Source organism: Drosophila subobscura, chromosome A (genome assembly GCF_008121235.1).
Source record: "Drosophila subobscura isolate 14011-0131.10 chromosome A, UCBerk_Dsub_1.0, whole genome shotgun sequence".
NCBI lineage: Eukaryota > Metazoa > Arthropoda > Insecta > Diptera > Drosophilidae > Drosophila > Drosophila subobscura.
Genome location: NC_048530.1, coordinates 8823739 through 8840244, shown reverse-complemented (window position 1 = coordinate 8840244; position 16506 = coordinate 8823739). Strand labels below are relative to the sequence as shown.

At 43.2% G+C, this 16506-nt stretch overlaps 1 protein-coding gene across 1 annotated transcript; it reads left to right on the top strand.

Annotated features, from left to right (window-relative positions):
• Window positions 1–292: 292 nt before the first annotated feature.
• Window positions 293–15010, top strand: LOC117895051 (frequenin-1). The gene is made up of 8 exons (XM_034802433.1): window positions 293–576; window positions 10060–10276; window positions 12941–12965; window positions 13400–13448; window positions 14126–14215; window positions 14349–14427; window positions 14491–14579; window positions 14649–15010. The coding sequence occupies exons 2-8, from the start codon at window positions 10213–10215 to the stop codon at window positions 14814–14816; spliced, it is 564 nt and encodes a 187-aa protein (XP_034658324.1). The 5' UTR covers window positions 293–576; window positions 10060–10212; the 3' UTR covers window positions 14817–15010.
• The last annotated feature ends 1496 nt before the right edge of the window (window positions 15011–16506 follow it).

The window sequence follows — 16506 nt, the reverse complement described above, 5'->3', positions numbered from 1 at the left end:
TGGAAAATACATATGTTGACTTCCTCGAGAATACATGGAGGGAACAAGGAATATAAGTATTTTGGTGTGCATGGCAGACAGGTATCCCATAGTCGGATCGCATCGGATCGTTGTCTGTAGTCTGTAGCCACATGTTCAATTCTCTAATTCTTTAATTCTTCGATTGCTCGATTCTTTTATTATCGCCCGCTGCCCGCTGCCAGCTGCCCTCTGCCAGCTGTCTGCGCTGACTGCTCGGTCGGCAGCTTCTAGCAAACGAGGCCCCAGGTTGCTTCTGCCATTCGATTGCCTTTCGCACAAGTTGCATGTTCTCCTCAGCCCCAAAACGCAACAATACGCGACGCGATTTGTTTTTGGCTCTTACAATTCATTTGTGTTTCCCTTTAAATATTTGTCGTTTTTTTTTTGTGCGAATCTCAAATTTTTAATTTAACAACAAAAAATACTCGGGCGTTTTGTTCTCGTGAATCACTCGAATTTAAGTTTCCTCAAAGCGAATGGGCTCCGGCAGAGTACGAGCAGAGTTTTGATTTAATTTGGGCATCCGCACCTCTAAACCACACAAATGCTCATCAGGTATGTATGGATGGATGCACCACTTCCCCCAACCTTTGATCGGTAACAATGATAACTACGGAGCAATCCGCCCCTTTGAAAGGTGAACAGTTTATGCTTCTATGGTTGCGCAGATTGCAATTTAATTATAAACTCATTCATGGCGATGTGAAATAAAAGGTGCCAGCGATGCCTGAAGAGCAGTTGCAAGCCCAGCACTCCCACCCGAGGGACGCCTGTGCTGGTTCGGAAAAAATAGTTTATTGGAGAGAGCATTTAGATGTGAATGTTTTCAATGCTTGTGTCGAATTTATGTTAGAAAAGGAGGAAGACTGAAGGTTGTTTGATCAGTCCATAGGATCTCTATGTGAATCTCTCCGAATCCTTTAGTCTCCCACTTTCTACTCTCCACTCTCCACTCTCCACCTTTCTTTTCATTTCCATTTTACTTGCCATTTTTATTCTCAGTGGAAACAGGCCACGTGACGTGGCGCGTAAATGAGGCACTCTCTCTCTCTCTCTCTCTCTCTCAGTCTCTTACTCTTTTTTCACTCTCCGTGTGTGTGCGTGTGTGTGTGTGCCTAAGTACATAGACATGCTTAACACACACTCGCTCGCAATGGAGCCTAGGGGCATAATGGGCGAGCGGCATGCGCGACCATTCCTACAGTGGATCCATTGACAACATTTTGGCGGAAAATCAACGCCATGTGCAGCTGGTACTGCAGTGGGAGACGACAATTATATGTAATCCCAATGTAGTGGTCCGTTAGCCGATTTTTGGGAGAATATTTTGACAATGTGCAATGTGCTGCTGCTCGTTCAGCGCCCGCCAAGAGGCATTTCCATCCAGGTGTCTGCTAACTGTTTGCCACTGTGCCAACAACGAACCAACGTACCACCACCCCCATTATAACCCGCCGCGCCGCGCCCTTCATCCCCCCCTCATCCCAACAGTCATGGCCTGGCTTGAAGTAAACAGTATTCGAGGGTAGTGTAAACAATCATTGACCTCGTTCATATTTCTTGGAGCGTTCGCTCATTTGCCTTTTGGCCCCGAGACTCACCCCAGATGTAGCGCGGTGGGCGGGGGATGGGGAGGGGGAGGGGGAACGATGACTTTGCCTGGTCGCAATTAAAATTGTTGTTTAGCTAGTTGCCCCCATAGCGGCACCCATTCTGTTTCAACCATTCTGCTGCCTTTGGCCGTAATCATTTGAGTAGTGAGTTTGGAACCAATTAGCCGCAGCGAGAGAGAAAGAACTGAATCTGATTCGGATTCTGATTCTGTTGGGACGGTCCCAGTGCTGTGTGTCCCCAAAAAAATGTATGCTGGGCATTAAGCACAAAGGCAAGCAGGACGAATCAGAAGGCAAAGAACGCTCAGCGCAGATAGGCTCAGAGCAACCAATGCAAGGACAACTTAGCGATGAATCTCCAAAAACAGCGTGGTAGGGACTTCTCCTCTTCTTTCGTAAAATTCCAAAAAACGCTTGGACGTTACCCATCTTACCATTATATGGTTTTAGTTGGGAGCATCTCTGCAAGTTACTCCTCTTAGCTCTCATACCGCCTCGGAGGGCGTTAAGATGCGTTGTTCGTCGGGTGGTGAGGAATAGAGAGCGGAGCTGCTTGAAGCGGCTTGTTTGCGGCCTGCAAACATGACCCAATATCAAAGCAGGCAATCAGGATAACGCGCATTATCCCGAGGCCCACATATGGAGTGGAATAATTACATTGCGGGGTGGTTTGCTGTTGGTGGATAGGGATCAGGGGGCTAGCAAATGTTATTTGTGTGTGCGTCGCTGAGACGCCAGCATAGCGCTGGCTTAGCATTTTTATGTGTCCCCGACCCCTGCTCCGACCAAACTCCAATCATGGCTACAGAGACATTATGTAGTTGGCTTTATCGCCAACGATTTTCCAAACATGCTGTGACGTGGACCAAGACCAAGACCAAGACAATGATAATGAAAATGAAAGTGGCATCGACCGCAGAAGCGCACAAATACACGTTCCTATGGGGTCCGGACTTCTGTGATAGTTGAAAGGTGACCAAAGTGTTGCATTTAGTGGAACGCCATTGATTGTGCCTGGTATTCGTAGATTATATTTGGGCATATCCGTTCCATCAACACGAATCCATAAACTGTTCTTGTAGTTTACAATTTGACTTTCATGTTTTTTTTTCTCGCAGCAGACATTTTTCTTGTGATATTTATTTTTATTTTACTCGAGCTGAAATTTGTTTTCTGTGGTGGCCAATTTGGGCCTTTTGGGTTCTTGGCACTGCTCAATTTTAGGGGTCCTACCACTGATTTTATGGCGCATAAAATGAACATTAACTAACTTTACTTTACTTCTCCTGCTTCCCAACTCTGCTGTCTGGCTTTTTCTGTTCTGTTTGAATATAAATAGATTTCTCGGATAGTTTCTAGAGTATATTCTAACCCTCGTCATCTATTAGAGTTGGAGAGAGTTTTGAATACTTGACAAAATCTGCTGAAAACTTTTCCTCAACTTTTTGTTAGGCCTACGTTGGGTCTGAACGTCGCCAAGGAGAGGCCTTTCGTCGCACTCCTTTTTCATTACTCTGCCCTTTCCTCTCGTTCCACTTTCTCTGCTCTTGTTTCTTTCTTCACGCTAATACCAAGTAATACCAATATAGTACCACAGTAAAAATACTCACTCACTGATTCTCTCTCTCTATCCGTGGCTCTGTTCGAAAATCAAGCAAAATGCTGCGGACGCTGTACTCTGCTTAGTTGTTTGTCACTTGATTCTTTATGCTCTCACTTCATTCTTCTCCCTCTCCTTCTCCCTCTCTTTCTCTTCTTCTCTCTCCGTCCCAATCTCTTTTCTCTTGCCCGTTCTGCGTTTGCACACGGGTGTCTCTGTCTCAGTGTTTTTCTTTGTTTGTATCTGAAATGCTGGCGCCGGCATTCAGTAAAGTGTCTGGTCGCTGTCGCCCCTGGACTGAAAACTGGGATTTGAAGGTAGCAGGGGGGGTTTGCAGTGGATGGCCCAGTCAAGCAGCCGTTCTCAGGGCACTTCAATTCTTTCCAACCCCCCGGCAGGGGGAGGAGCGTTTGCTTGTTTCGTCATTGAAACTTTCGAAAAGTGTCTATTAATTTTCATATCGCAAGCATTTTTCAATAATTATGTCGCTTCAGAGCCTTCCTAAACTTTCGTCTTACGTCCCTTCATGGCCAATCTCCTATTCGGAGATGGCCCATGAGGCGTTTATTCGGCGATTGATTCGCCATAACCGAGGAAGAATGGAATCTAGCTCCCGAGTGACTTCTTTTGCCCCCTTCACTCTCGCTTATTATTTCTGTATCAAGTTTTCTCGAGGAATTCCCCAAGAAAGTGTTCATAATTTCGATGCCAGAATTTTGCACTTCTCTCCCTCTTTGTTAATGGAAATATGAGTTTGTTATCTTCCAGCGACCCTCAAATGTCGCTGGCCCCTGTCTTGTCCTCCTCTCAGATATTTAACAGAGGTATTTGTTCTACGGTAATTTTCATTGCGGAAACTTTGATTGACCATTGAATGGGTGTCTTCAGTCTGCACTTTGGCTCATTAGCTACTTTAAGAAAATCCCTTAACAGCCCACCTCTGTCCCTAAAAAACTGCCTTACCATTACTAAAATAATTATCAGCTTTTGCTGGCTTGTGTGGCAAGTACCAAGCACCCATTTGACGTCTCTAGCCTGCATGCAGCCCACCGCACTCCATCCCCCATGCGATTGAGGTTGCATTCCTCCTTAGGCTTAAACTCAACGCATCATTTTTTCGGCTAGGGGAAGCCTCTTTGGCTAGTCCGGGGATACCTCCTTTATCCCTTTGCAAGGCTCACCCACGTGCAGTGTGCGCACTAATTAAGACAAGGTCGGTGCACTAATTAAGAATAGCCTTAAGGCATTTAAACGCTCGAGAGATCCAAAGCGACCAAAGCCAGAGCCAGACTCGGAGCTGGAACTGGAGAGATGCAAAAAAGTTGAAGAAGAACACGGATCAAAGTGAAGATTGCGCTATCTCAGCGAGGGAGGCCCCCCTGCAACCATTGCATAAATTGTTTTGATGGCTGATGCGCTGATAATCAAGAATCAGCGGATACAGTGCTCTGTCGCGCAGGTGGTCACGTGGCGAGGGGCGGCGAGCAACACTGATTTCATGCCATTAGATTAGATGAGAATTTTCCACTTCATTGTGTTTCATACACCTGGTACTCGTCGAGCATAATGGGATATGTATTATATTTGTGCAGACGTGGATAGCCTTAAAAAAATATATAAAATAAACATTTAGATTAGACCCACGATTAATGTTTGTACATATTTCCACCTATTTCGATTCTTTTCGAAGTTTAACTAAGAGGTATAATATAGTCTATGGTATTTGTGTGTTGCTATTAATTGTGTTGTTGACTGTTTTTCCGTGGCCTCTCGATACTGGCGCCAAAAACTTCGCAACTGTGACAACCGCCGCAAGCTCCAAGGCCGAGAGCTTTTCTGGCGCAGCGAAGAGCTTTTGTGGTGAGTAAGCAAACCCAGGAACAAGAGAGAGAGAGAGATGCAAATTTTGTGAGTGAAAAAAAGGAGAGAGTTTCTGAGGGGGCGGCTGGGGTTGGCGTCAGAGCTTATGCCCGTAATGTCGAGTTGCTTGCGTTCCGAGTCCGTGTGCCGTGTATTTCTATAGCTCTGTACTGGATATTGTAAGGCCATTGCCTTTTCTTGTTAGGCTCACGCACGGACGAGCACGCCCAATGCTGTGCGGCCACCACGTATGAATGCGGACACCCCCACTCGGAGAGAGTGCGCCTGCACAGGTGCTCGTAAAACAAGAGCAAACAAATTAATAAATTGCATTAAAAAATTTAAAAATGTTGCCCACACAAAGAGGGAAAAAAGGGTCCAATTGAATTAGAGTTCAAGAATGTCTGTCCCCTTATTAAATGTTTTCAAATGCTGCCAAATGTCTGGCTTTGAGTCCGACTCTCGCTCTGGCTTGCACGTTGGTTCTGGCTCAGTCAGAGAATGGTCAAAGGCTAGGTAAAACGGGTGAAGAAATCCAACGGTCAGAGAATCGCCACGGGTCGTCCCTGGATCGCTGCAACCGCAGAAAAGGGAAAGCACTTATTTATTATTTATTTTCATTTGCCAGTTGCCAACTACCGCAACTATTTAGCGCTCAGAAAGCTCAGACAGTGGCAATGTCCAAGGTGACCAGGCTTGCTGGGGATTGAGCCATGAATCTAGGGAATTGTGCGACATTATGCCATAAATGAATCTACAAATTCATATGTTTCCACTACTCAAACTATATCTGTGTTGGCTTAGTCACTGGTCTACCATTCTGTTTCAAAAAACGGCATTCCGCCCTGGGACTCCTGCGATGATGATTGCCTCCTGCAGAAAGCTCGCTCCGGCAGGAAGGAATAAGCTCACCGGCCATGCGAAAGCCCAGAGGAGCCACGACGGCTGTGAACTTAGGACTCTCCAAACTCGCGTCTCTCGATTAAACTTCGTCCTCGTCGGCATCATATCAGCAAGGACATTCGACCTACTGTTGCTTGCGCTCCGAAGCAATTCAGTTGATTTTCAGACCGTGTGACGTCCGGAACGAAACGTTAAACGGAACAGGAAGCCGAGCCCGACCGAGTCCTGAGCCCGGAGTTCCGTCTTTTGTTTTGGTGTGAGGTAAAAAAAGTGCATGCTGAAAAAATCGGCAACATCATCGCTTGATGTTCTGTCAAAAGAGACGCATCAACTGTGTTTCCATTCCATGATAAAACCACATACACACTCATTTAACAACGCACTCGAACCCAAGAGCTAACAAGGAATCAAGTCAGGCAACTGAAAACTTAATTAGCAAATATTAAAAAAAAGAAGGTTTCCAGTAACCGAAGGAAAAATGTTGATAAGGTGCAAAGACCCATAATAATATTAAGATTACCTCTAAAAAAAATAAGAGTTGATTGGAATTGGGAAGGAGCGAACATTGTGTGTGTGTGCGTGTTGGTTAAATGTTGGACGCTGACTGGTAGAAGGTCCAGGCAGCCCATAAACTGCTGAGAGCTATGTACTCACACAGCAACACACACACACACAAGTAAACGAAATATGCATACATGGAAACACACTTATGCACTCAGATATACTTTACACCACTCAAATATTATTAGACCAACAGAATCCTTGGGAGACGACCCGTGTGCCGCGGCACTGTAATAACCAGCATTCAGTTTCTATGTACATGCAGATAATCGTACTTACATATGCATATATGCATGTATGTACATATGTTTGTACATACATATGTATATATGTATAGTCGTATGCTTATGTTTTATATTTATGCAGTTTCCATTCCACCTTTCACCGCGTAGGTGATAAAATACTGAATTTATGCTTTTTTTTGGTGAGGCTGTTTTTCTTACCTGTTACCCCTATCATACACTCTTTCTCTTCTCTTCTTTCTACAGATTTTGTTGGGTTTGGATTTAGCTGATTATTTCTCATCTCTGTTCCCCCTTGCCAACACTTTTTTCTGCTTCAGATTCTGATGATCAGTTTCTGTCGCGGCAAATCGATTCTTCTCTTTTATGCCAGCTAGTCCTTACCTTTTCCACTAATTCTTTCTCCTAATGTTGTGAGCTGCTCCACTTAACTACCTCTCTAAGTACCTACCCTAATGGGAAATCTTTATATCTATGACCAGAGATATAAATTAACCGTTTTAAGTTTTTCAATTATAAATGATAATTTTACCTGGATAGGAAGTTCAACTAAAGCTTTTAGACATTGCATTCAATTTAAAATCTGTTTCGAATTTAGCAAGCTGAAATGGCCAACCATCCCACTGTGCGACGTCCACGATTTGCTTTATTCCACTCGCGGTTTTTTTTCTATGATTTTCCTTTTGCTGCATCCCTGCTTCGGATAGTCCCACCTCCATCAACTCCCCATATCTTGTTGCGTCTCCACCTTCTTGTTGTAGTTGCATCCTGCTCAGCCGTTCACCTGGCTTAATAAATTGAATGAAAATAATCAAATCAAAATGAAAGAGGTTATGTAAATTTCGCTCACATGTCAGATTTCTCCTTTGCCGCTTGCCACGTACAAATGAATGTGTATGTATGTATGTATGTATGTGTGTGCTCGTGGGTGTTCCTCTATCGTTCATTCGACCCCCAAAGAGGATATTTGAGTACTAATTTCAAGCACTGCTTGCTTTTGTTTCTTTTATTTGCATAATTCACAAAAAGAATTTATTAACCGGAGAGAACAACTCTCCAAAGATCCATGTAGACTACCCCTACGGAGTCACTGTCCTGGGTGGTTGCTGCTAGCTGGTTGCTTGCTTACAAATTCTATTAAAAAGTGGAAGAGTGAAAAGGATTCTCTGTAAAGAAAAGACTTAATGATAGCGAGCGTCTTTGGGAAATTTGGAAATAACTCATGAGAATTTCCCGTACCCACGAACTATTACCATGGGCATATGAGGTGCTTACTCTGAGTCTGAATTAAAAGAGTTTCGAGCCGAAGTCTGAGCCATGACTAACACTGTGACCAGAACTGAGCACTGAGGCGCCTTACAGTATGTTCAATTTTCTTTCTTTGCAATTTCCGATTCTGACAGAAACACGGAATTGGAAACAGACAGGCGCCCTAAGCCGTTGGTACAAACAACTTCCGACAACTTCAGGGATGCAGGGACTGGGACATGAATGTGGCAAGAATGTGGACGTGGTGAATGGACAGGAAAAGGTCAGGGCGATGGTCTGGACTCAGAGCTCTGCTCGTTAGCAGTTGCATCACCGGCAACCTGGCCTGTCATCCTGCAAGCCCACAGTCCCTCATCCCTGTCCACCATTCAGGGTCGGCATCATCTCCCCTGCATTTTTGCAGGCCATTTTTGATGCGATTGCCTCGTCCGGTCCGAGGCTTCATGTGAGGCTAGTGGCGTTCAATGGCTGCCAAAAAATATCTTTCAAATTGATTATCTGGCGTAGCAATTTTCACTTTATTAAATGAGTAGGCTCATGGACCCATTATATGCTAGTGCCACAGCCTTATATTCTGTCCAAAACTTCTTAATACTTATTCCTTTTTTTGCCTATTTCTGATTCTGGTCCTACCCTTCCGAATAGCTCTTGCATCTTGATATTTTCACTGATTTGTGTAGTTTGAAGTTGGATTTGCTTCGGACTGTTGCATTCTCCCTCCACTGTAGTCAACTTTGGGCACAGCCATCGAGACTTGTTGTCGTCCCGACAGCTTCGTTTCCCTGTCTCTGTACCTTTTCGTGTCTATGTCGTTGTTGTACCAGTCCATATGTGTATTAAAGATAGAGCTTTAGTTGGTACTGGCGATATTTGATCAAATGTTGCGCCATCTGTGTCATGTCCTTTCCAGCTTCCGCCCGGGCCTGGGCTTCCATTTGCCCGCAACTCGTAAAACGGCAAACATGGCAGATAGTGTGATGGCCAGGCCCGAGGCAGGACAGCTTCTTTACGATTGCGTTATGAAAGTTTTTGTCAAATTGTTCGTTTTCTGCGCGGCCATGCCGTGGAGTCGAATGACTGCTGGGACACTTTATGTGACCATAAATTAGGATTATTGCCCTACACGTTGGGGGAATCTCTGCCTCCGTCTGTCATCGGCAATCCAAAGTCAATTAAAGTCTCACGCAATTTCCTTGTCAAGTGGCAACAAGGAATTACAAAAGTTTTTCTTCCCCTCCTTCGCAGGAGGCAGGTGCAGGAGAAGGAAAGCTGGCAAAAACTTGCCTGCGAAATTATTAAAATTTTAATTACGCAAGTACATACACACACACCACCATACATACTTATTTATATGTATGTATATAGAAGAAACTTGTAGACAGCGTTGCTGGCATTGTCGTCATCTCTGTCGTTGCGCCACCACAAAAGGTAGAACAAACACGTAGCCCCCCCGTTCAAGACGAATACCAAATACACTCAAGGATTCTTCATTAAAGGAGCCGTCCCACCTGATCCGTGAATGGGTTGAGTTGATGGATGGACTCCCTCCTCTCAGCTAGGGAGCTCAGAGCACGGTTCTCTAGTCTATTGTGCCTAGTACCTGGGCTGCTGCTGTTTTTGCTGTTGTTTTTGCCTGTGCCTTCGTTGTCGTTGTTCTTTGCCTTGTTTTCGGTGATGTTGAATGCGTGGGGTGGAAGGCTGCATGGATGGTTGTGTAACTATAGAACAAAACTCGCCATCGCCGTGCTTAAATATCAAAGTACCTTTCGCTATTTATCATGGGTAGGAGGCCCTAGGGTGAAGGTGCCTCTGACCATGGCAGGTGGTGATGCTGCTGGTGCAGCGCATAGCCTCTGGTGTGGATGCAGCACGATAAAAATCGTTTCGCCTTGAAAATGTCCAGTCCAGCGCAGTGACTCGTTTGGGCCACTGACGATGGCGATGATGGGCATGATGACAATCTTAAATCTGCTGCCACTTTTCTTTGCAGATCGAACTGAGGCCCAATCAGGATAAGACACGTGCTTCCAATCACCTGTCAAAGCTACCACAGTCGTCTCGAGTCTGAAACTTAGCCAGACGCAGGAGCTTAACAAGAGTGTAGCAGGCCAAAAAAAGATTATCAGCTGGAAGCAACTGTAAGATGGGCAAGAAGAACTCGAAATTGAAGCAGGACACCATCGATCGCCTGACAACGGACACATACTGTGAGTACCGCCTATTTCCTACTTTGATTCATCCACTAAATCATTCAATCAGCACCTGCACTCATTTCTTGTAGCTTTTAACGTGAGAGGTACATATACATATATAAAATTCCCAGGGTAGCTCAATATCAAACACAAGTTGCGTTGTCGGACTAGATAAGTAGGTAATTTGCACACAAATCGGGGATTGAATAAACTTCGTGACAATTTTGTCCCATATATTTTTCCACTTTACCGCTTTTTACCGACCCAAAACTCGGGCGCTGACTTGCAATGACCAGCGATTGAATTATATGTAAATGGGAGAATGCGGCTCAGAATTGCGTCGCCTAAATTTCGCTCTTCTCTGCTCAATCTTCTTCGCTCTTCTTCTTGGCCTGCAGAGAGATGACTCAAATAGGAGTGCGAAGTCAAAAGGAACAGTAAATGACTAGGAGAGAGAGAGCGCTCTTCGCTCTTCTTCTCTGCCTGCGGAAAGGCAAAGGCAAAGAGTCTGCGGAGAGGTGCCTAAGGAAAAAGAAGCGGTAAATGACTAGGTGGAGGAGCGCAACTGAACTGAAAAAAGCTCAATGACTTCGAATGCATTTCGGAATGAGTAGAGAATAGAGAGGTGAGTAAGAGAGATAGAGAGAGAGTAACTGCCGTAAGCTGATCAATTCTTCTATTGCTGAAAATATCTTCCTCTCTCATCTACCACTCCTGACTTCACTGTTCACTGCTCATTTTTACTGACTGGCTGTGGAGTTGGCATCAGGTTTTTTTCTGCCTCATGGCGACATGCGAACGCATGGTTAAGTCAACGAGTTGGAAGAGCTTACGTTTGCCCCTATGGCTCGGGTGGGTTTCGGCTGTGGGTTTCGGTTCAAGGCTCACACTCCCCGTGGCCCTAGTCTTGCCCCACCTGCTGCAGCGCTTTCCCTCTCTCTGTGTGCGTAGCCCGCATGCAGCTAATTTAAAGATCGTTTTGGCCCTTTTTCCAGGTCCCATTCATTAATTAGCATGTGGCCACAGCTACACCCAGCGGCAAGTCCTTGCCATAAATTTACCCTCTTGTGCACAGCGAATGTGCGTATGTATACGTAAACATGTACATACATATGTACATATGTGGTTTAAATTTGCCAAAGAAAAGTCGATGCGTTCTTTTGAGTACTAGGCAAACTAGAACTACCAATTCTATAACTTTGTATTAGGTTTCTTAGTGCCTGAGCACTGACGAAGAGCGAGGCTCTCATGTGCTGAGTTAGTTATTGACAATGATAACATAAAAAATTTTCATTCAAGAATTAGTTTCTTATGTTAACTTGAAACAGACAGTATCTAAGTATGCAAGAGTTATTACGGAAATAATAGCAAAGGAGATACATACAATCACTCTCTATTCCTTAGGTCTGTATGCATATCTGTATGCATGTGCCAAAGATGAAATTAAATGAGTTTAAAATAAAATGAAAAAAATACCAAAGGCTTTGTGGCCTTCATTTTAAGGAGCCCTCTGCTCAGCTCCGCCCGCTCTGGGTAGCCCAAAAAAATTAAATAACGGTACGCGCCCTAAAGAAACTTTGGCTTAAGGTGGGCGCTGGGATGGGAGACAAGGCATCCCAGGAACTGAAGAGCAAGTAAGTGCAGAAATGCACATAAAAATGTGCATAAAAAAATCGACATAATTACATCCCTGCAAAAAGGTATTTTGTGAGGTTCGTCATCATCGATAGCCAATGATTATAACCATGTCATACCGCTATGCATATACGCAAAAAGGATCGATGCAGCGGCAAGGATGTCGAAAGCTTCGACCCAGAGAAAAGGAGCTGCTGGCAGATGGAGAAGGGACTTTAGGTATCAGTGCGAACTAATTTGCTTGACAGCTGCCGTCGCTGTACAAATATACTCATGCACGGCAGAGTAAAGGCGGTGAAGGACTTGCAGGGGGTGCTGCCAGAAAGGACCCCACTACACATGTATTATTCATCTTGCCGCAGTCGCTGTTGGGTAGGATAACGCTCCTTGGAGCTCACTTACCCCTGGAACGCGATGGCGTGCGCAGACTTGTAAAAAGGTTTTTTTGTGGTGCGGTGTCAAATGGGAGGGTCGTGGGTCTCACTGGCTATGCCTGGTTATTCGGATACTGGCTGCGGCTAGGCCGAGACCGTGCAAATTTCAATTGCGTGAGAGAAGACACACTGCGCGAAATGATTTTAGATGCAGAAAAGAAGATGTAATATTTCTGACCAATTGCTTGATCTCTAATCTCAAAGATACAGTTGCTCGCAGTGTATGACCAAGAGTTTTTGCAGGGGTTAACGTGTTTCACTGCCTGGAGTAGATCATTAAGAACGTCTCTATCACCTCTGTATGTCGTTTTTCTTTTTAATTTTGAAAGTGCTTTTCACTTTGTCCGTTTCACTATCTCATCTCAACCAGGAGAGTGCCGCATGCGCTTCAAAGTAGACTATAATCCTGGTTGAATGACTCGCTGGCTGGCGACAGGGGAATGGATCCGTTTATAATTTCGCTTCTCGTATCACACCTCTGTAGCTGGGATACAAATTTCAATTGCACTTTACTCATAAATATCAGAAATAGGGGAAGGTGTTCGCGAAGACTCTCCCGCATTGGTTGAGCTCTCGCTTAACTAATCCTGAATTTCTCTCTTTATTGCAGTCACCGAAAAGGAAATTCGACAATGGTAAGCTACACGAACAAATAATTGTTTATCGATTGAAGTTATTTTAATTTAAGCAGACGATCTTGTTCACAAACGGAAATTTTAATTGAATTTTAATTGAATTCTATGAGGAAAGCACTTCAGACTTTCAGATTTTCTTTTTCTTCACGTTGTTAACTGTCTGGGAAAAACGTTTTCGTTTGTGAATATTTCTCTTTCATGTTTTATGAGCTCCAAAACTATTTGTTTAAATATGATTTTGTTCTATATTTCTTGGTCGGTTCACTTATATTTCTGTCTTTCTACCATTCTCTATCGCTCTCTGGTGCTAATTTGTTTTTCTCTCTCCTCCTGGTTGCTGGTTCTGCCTTTTCTTTTTTCGGCTATCTGTTCTGTGACCTCTATGTGCTATGCTATTCGCTATCCCGATCTCTGACCTCTAACACCAACGATAGGCACAAAGGTTTTTTGAAAGACTGTCCAAATGGTTTGCTGACCGAACAAGTGAGTACCCAAACGTTTTACCATCCATCCGACATCATAGTTCATTTTCAACATCATCATCCTCATCGTTGTCATGGCACTCAAAACAAACCGTAATTCGAGTAAACTTATAAACGAGCATCAATCCAGCTAAGTTACTTATCGCAAAACAATCAGCCTTGATAAACAACATTTTATAGGAGCGTAAACACTACACTGCACACCCACCCGTTTGATCTTTCACTATCTGCGGCTTTTTAAGGACCGAATCTGGGGAACTTTCGCATGGACCGAGCGAACAAATTAATGCGACAGCGGTGTACAATTTTATTTGGTTGGACAATTTGAAGTCGTCTTTTTTCTGTGCTCCAGACTTACCATTCCTAGCCAGCTTTTCATACTGTACATACATACATACATATTCATATATTTCAGTTTACTTAGCTTACACTTACTCGTACCATCCATTCCACCATCCACCAGTCACCCACACGAGTCGTTATTTTCACTTAGCTAGAAAATTTCAACATATTTACTCTAATGCTATTTTATGTGTCTTACTCCTCTGACTTCGTAACGAAACCCAGTCGACTGAAGTTGTGCATAGGGTCAGCAGAAAATTATTAACTTTTCTAACAAGTACTTGTGTTTTTTTTCTCTCTCTCTCTATTTTTTATCTGTTTTCTTTTTTTCCTCAGGGCTTTATCAAAATCTATAAGCAATTTTTCCCAGATGGAGACCCCAGCAAATTTGCTTCTTTGGTATTCCGAGTCTTCGATGAGAATAACGTAAGCATTTTAATCAAGACAAGAGCATTTAAGTACTGGAAAGTACGAACCTCGTAAGAGTTTCATAGTCATTCTATTATTCTGTGTATAATTATAATACAATGGCTTAATTCTTATTTTTATTTATATTCAGGATGGGGCCATCGAGTTCGAGGAGTTCATACGGGCCTTGTCGATAACATCTAGGGGAAATTTGGATGAGAAGCTGCATTGTAAGTATTGATTGTATTCAAACCTTACTCACTCTGTCATAATGATAATCCACCTCTTACCAGGGGCCTTCCGTTTGTATGATGTGGACAACGACGGTTACATAACACGCGAGGAAATGTACAACATTGTGGATGCCATCTACCAGATGGTCGTAAGTTGCTTTCTCTTTCAGCCGTCTCTTTGAAAAGGGAATACATAGACATTAATCACTCGATTGCAGGGCCAGCAGCCGCAGACAGAGGATGAGAATACGCCGCAAAAGCGGGTGGACAAGATCTTCGATCAGATGGACAAGAACCATGACGACCGCCTCACTCTCGAGGAGTTCCGCGAGGGAAGTAAAGCTGATCCACGTATAGTCCAGGCGTTAAGTTTAGGTGGTGATTAACTGCAATATTTGTAGTTGCGTTAAAATCTGTTGGGGTGGTCCATAATGGGAATGGAAGCTGAGGCAGAACATCAATGGGAACGGAAGAAGGAGCTAGTCAGTGATATGAGACAACGAACTCCACCCAATCCCTCAGATTCACAGCAAAAACTACAGCAATGTATGTGGATCTTGGTTTGAATCGATACTCATACACCCTACACACACATTAGCAGGCACACCGACACAACCATTAAAACACACCCAGTGCAAAAAACAATGCAAGGAATGCTCCCGAAAAAAATTCACAAATCGGATCCTTATTTCATATTAACAAAAAATAAATATGAATACATGTACTTATATCTGAGTAAGGATATATATTTGTCTGTTTAGTGTGGATAAATATTTAAATTATCAAAAGCCAGAGCATTCAAAGAAAAATGCAAAGCTCTAAAATTCACAAATTAAACAAATTATTAACAAAAGAACGCCAATTTATGTCAAATGAAACAAAAACATATTTAATAATATATATGTACATATTTGTACAAAAACGGAGATATACATACATACATACATAAATCAAGAAGGGACGTGTGAGACGCTTCTTACGCGTCACAACTTTTATACCCGGCACTCAGTACTACATCTGCACCTTAGCGGTTATTTGTCAAATTTAACATTTTTTCTTCATCTGTCATCTACATCAACAACACTACTCACGCCAACACGCTCCTTTAGCTCGCCACCCTCCCCTAGAGCAACACACTGCAGAGTCACGGCAGAGACGCGGCAGAAGCGCTCATCAGGACGGACAGACGGACAGACGGACGGACGGATGGACGGACAGACTGATCAAGAATAAATATACTTTATGGGGTCGGAAACGTTTCCTTCTGTTCGTTACATACAACCGTTATTCGCACAAATACAATATACCCTATTTACTCTTCGAGTACCGGGTATACATATGCATGTCGAGGGTCAGTTCAGCCTCCTATGGATAAAAGCGTGTGTAAAATAATATTAAATCTTATCCAATGCAAATTGTTTATAAATTCAGTGGAATCTCACAAATTACAAATACTTGTTCAGCGGGCTATTTTAGTTAAAGAAATCTAAAATTACATAAACAAATTTTACTTCTTAAAACATTTTTGAACATGCATTTTGATTCTTAATTTAATACATTAAAATAAACGGTTCTAACTTCTGAACATTTACAATTTTTGATATTCCACTGTATTGCATAAGTATCGAGACTCAACCGATTTCCATCTAATCGTAAGTTGGAGTTTATTGAAAAGTAATTATAAATCAAAGCGAGATAGAGAGAGAACTCTCCGATATTGATTTGGATATATGTACATACATATGTACATTACTCAATATGTAGATAGATGTATGCTAATACTTCTACAAATACAAATACATACGCATATATTGAGCATAACGGACCGACTGTCATGCTGTACTTTGCACGAGACAAAAATTAGGTTGAATCAGTTCTTTATACGAAGAAAACTTTCTAAAAGCGTGCAAGTTTTATAAAATATCCAGGCCTGCAGTCAGGCTGCATACTTTTGTCTTGTGCAAAATAAATTCAAAAGTTTCCATTTTGTCGCTGAGCGTTACTACTTACTTATTATTGTATTCGCTAAATTTTTGCTGAGTGAGCGCTTTGAAGAGACAGCTACTAACTGTTGAT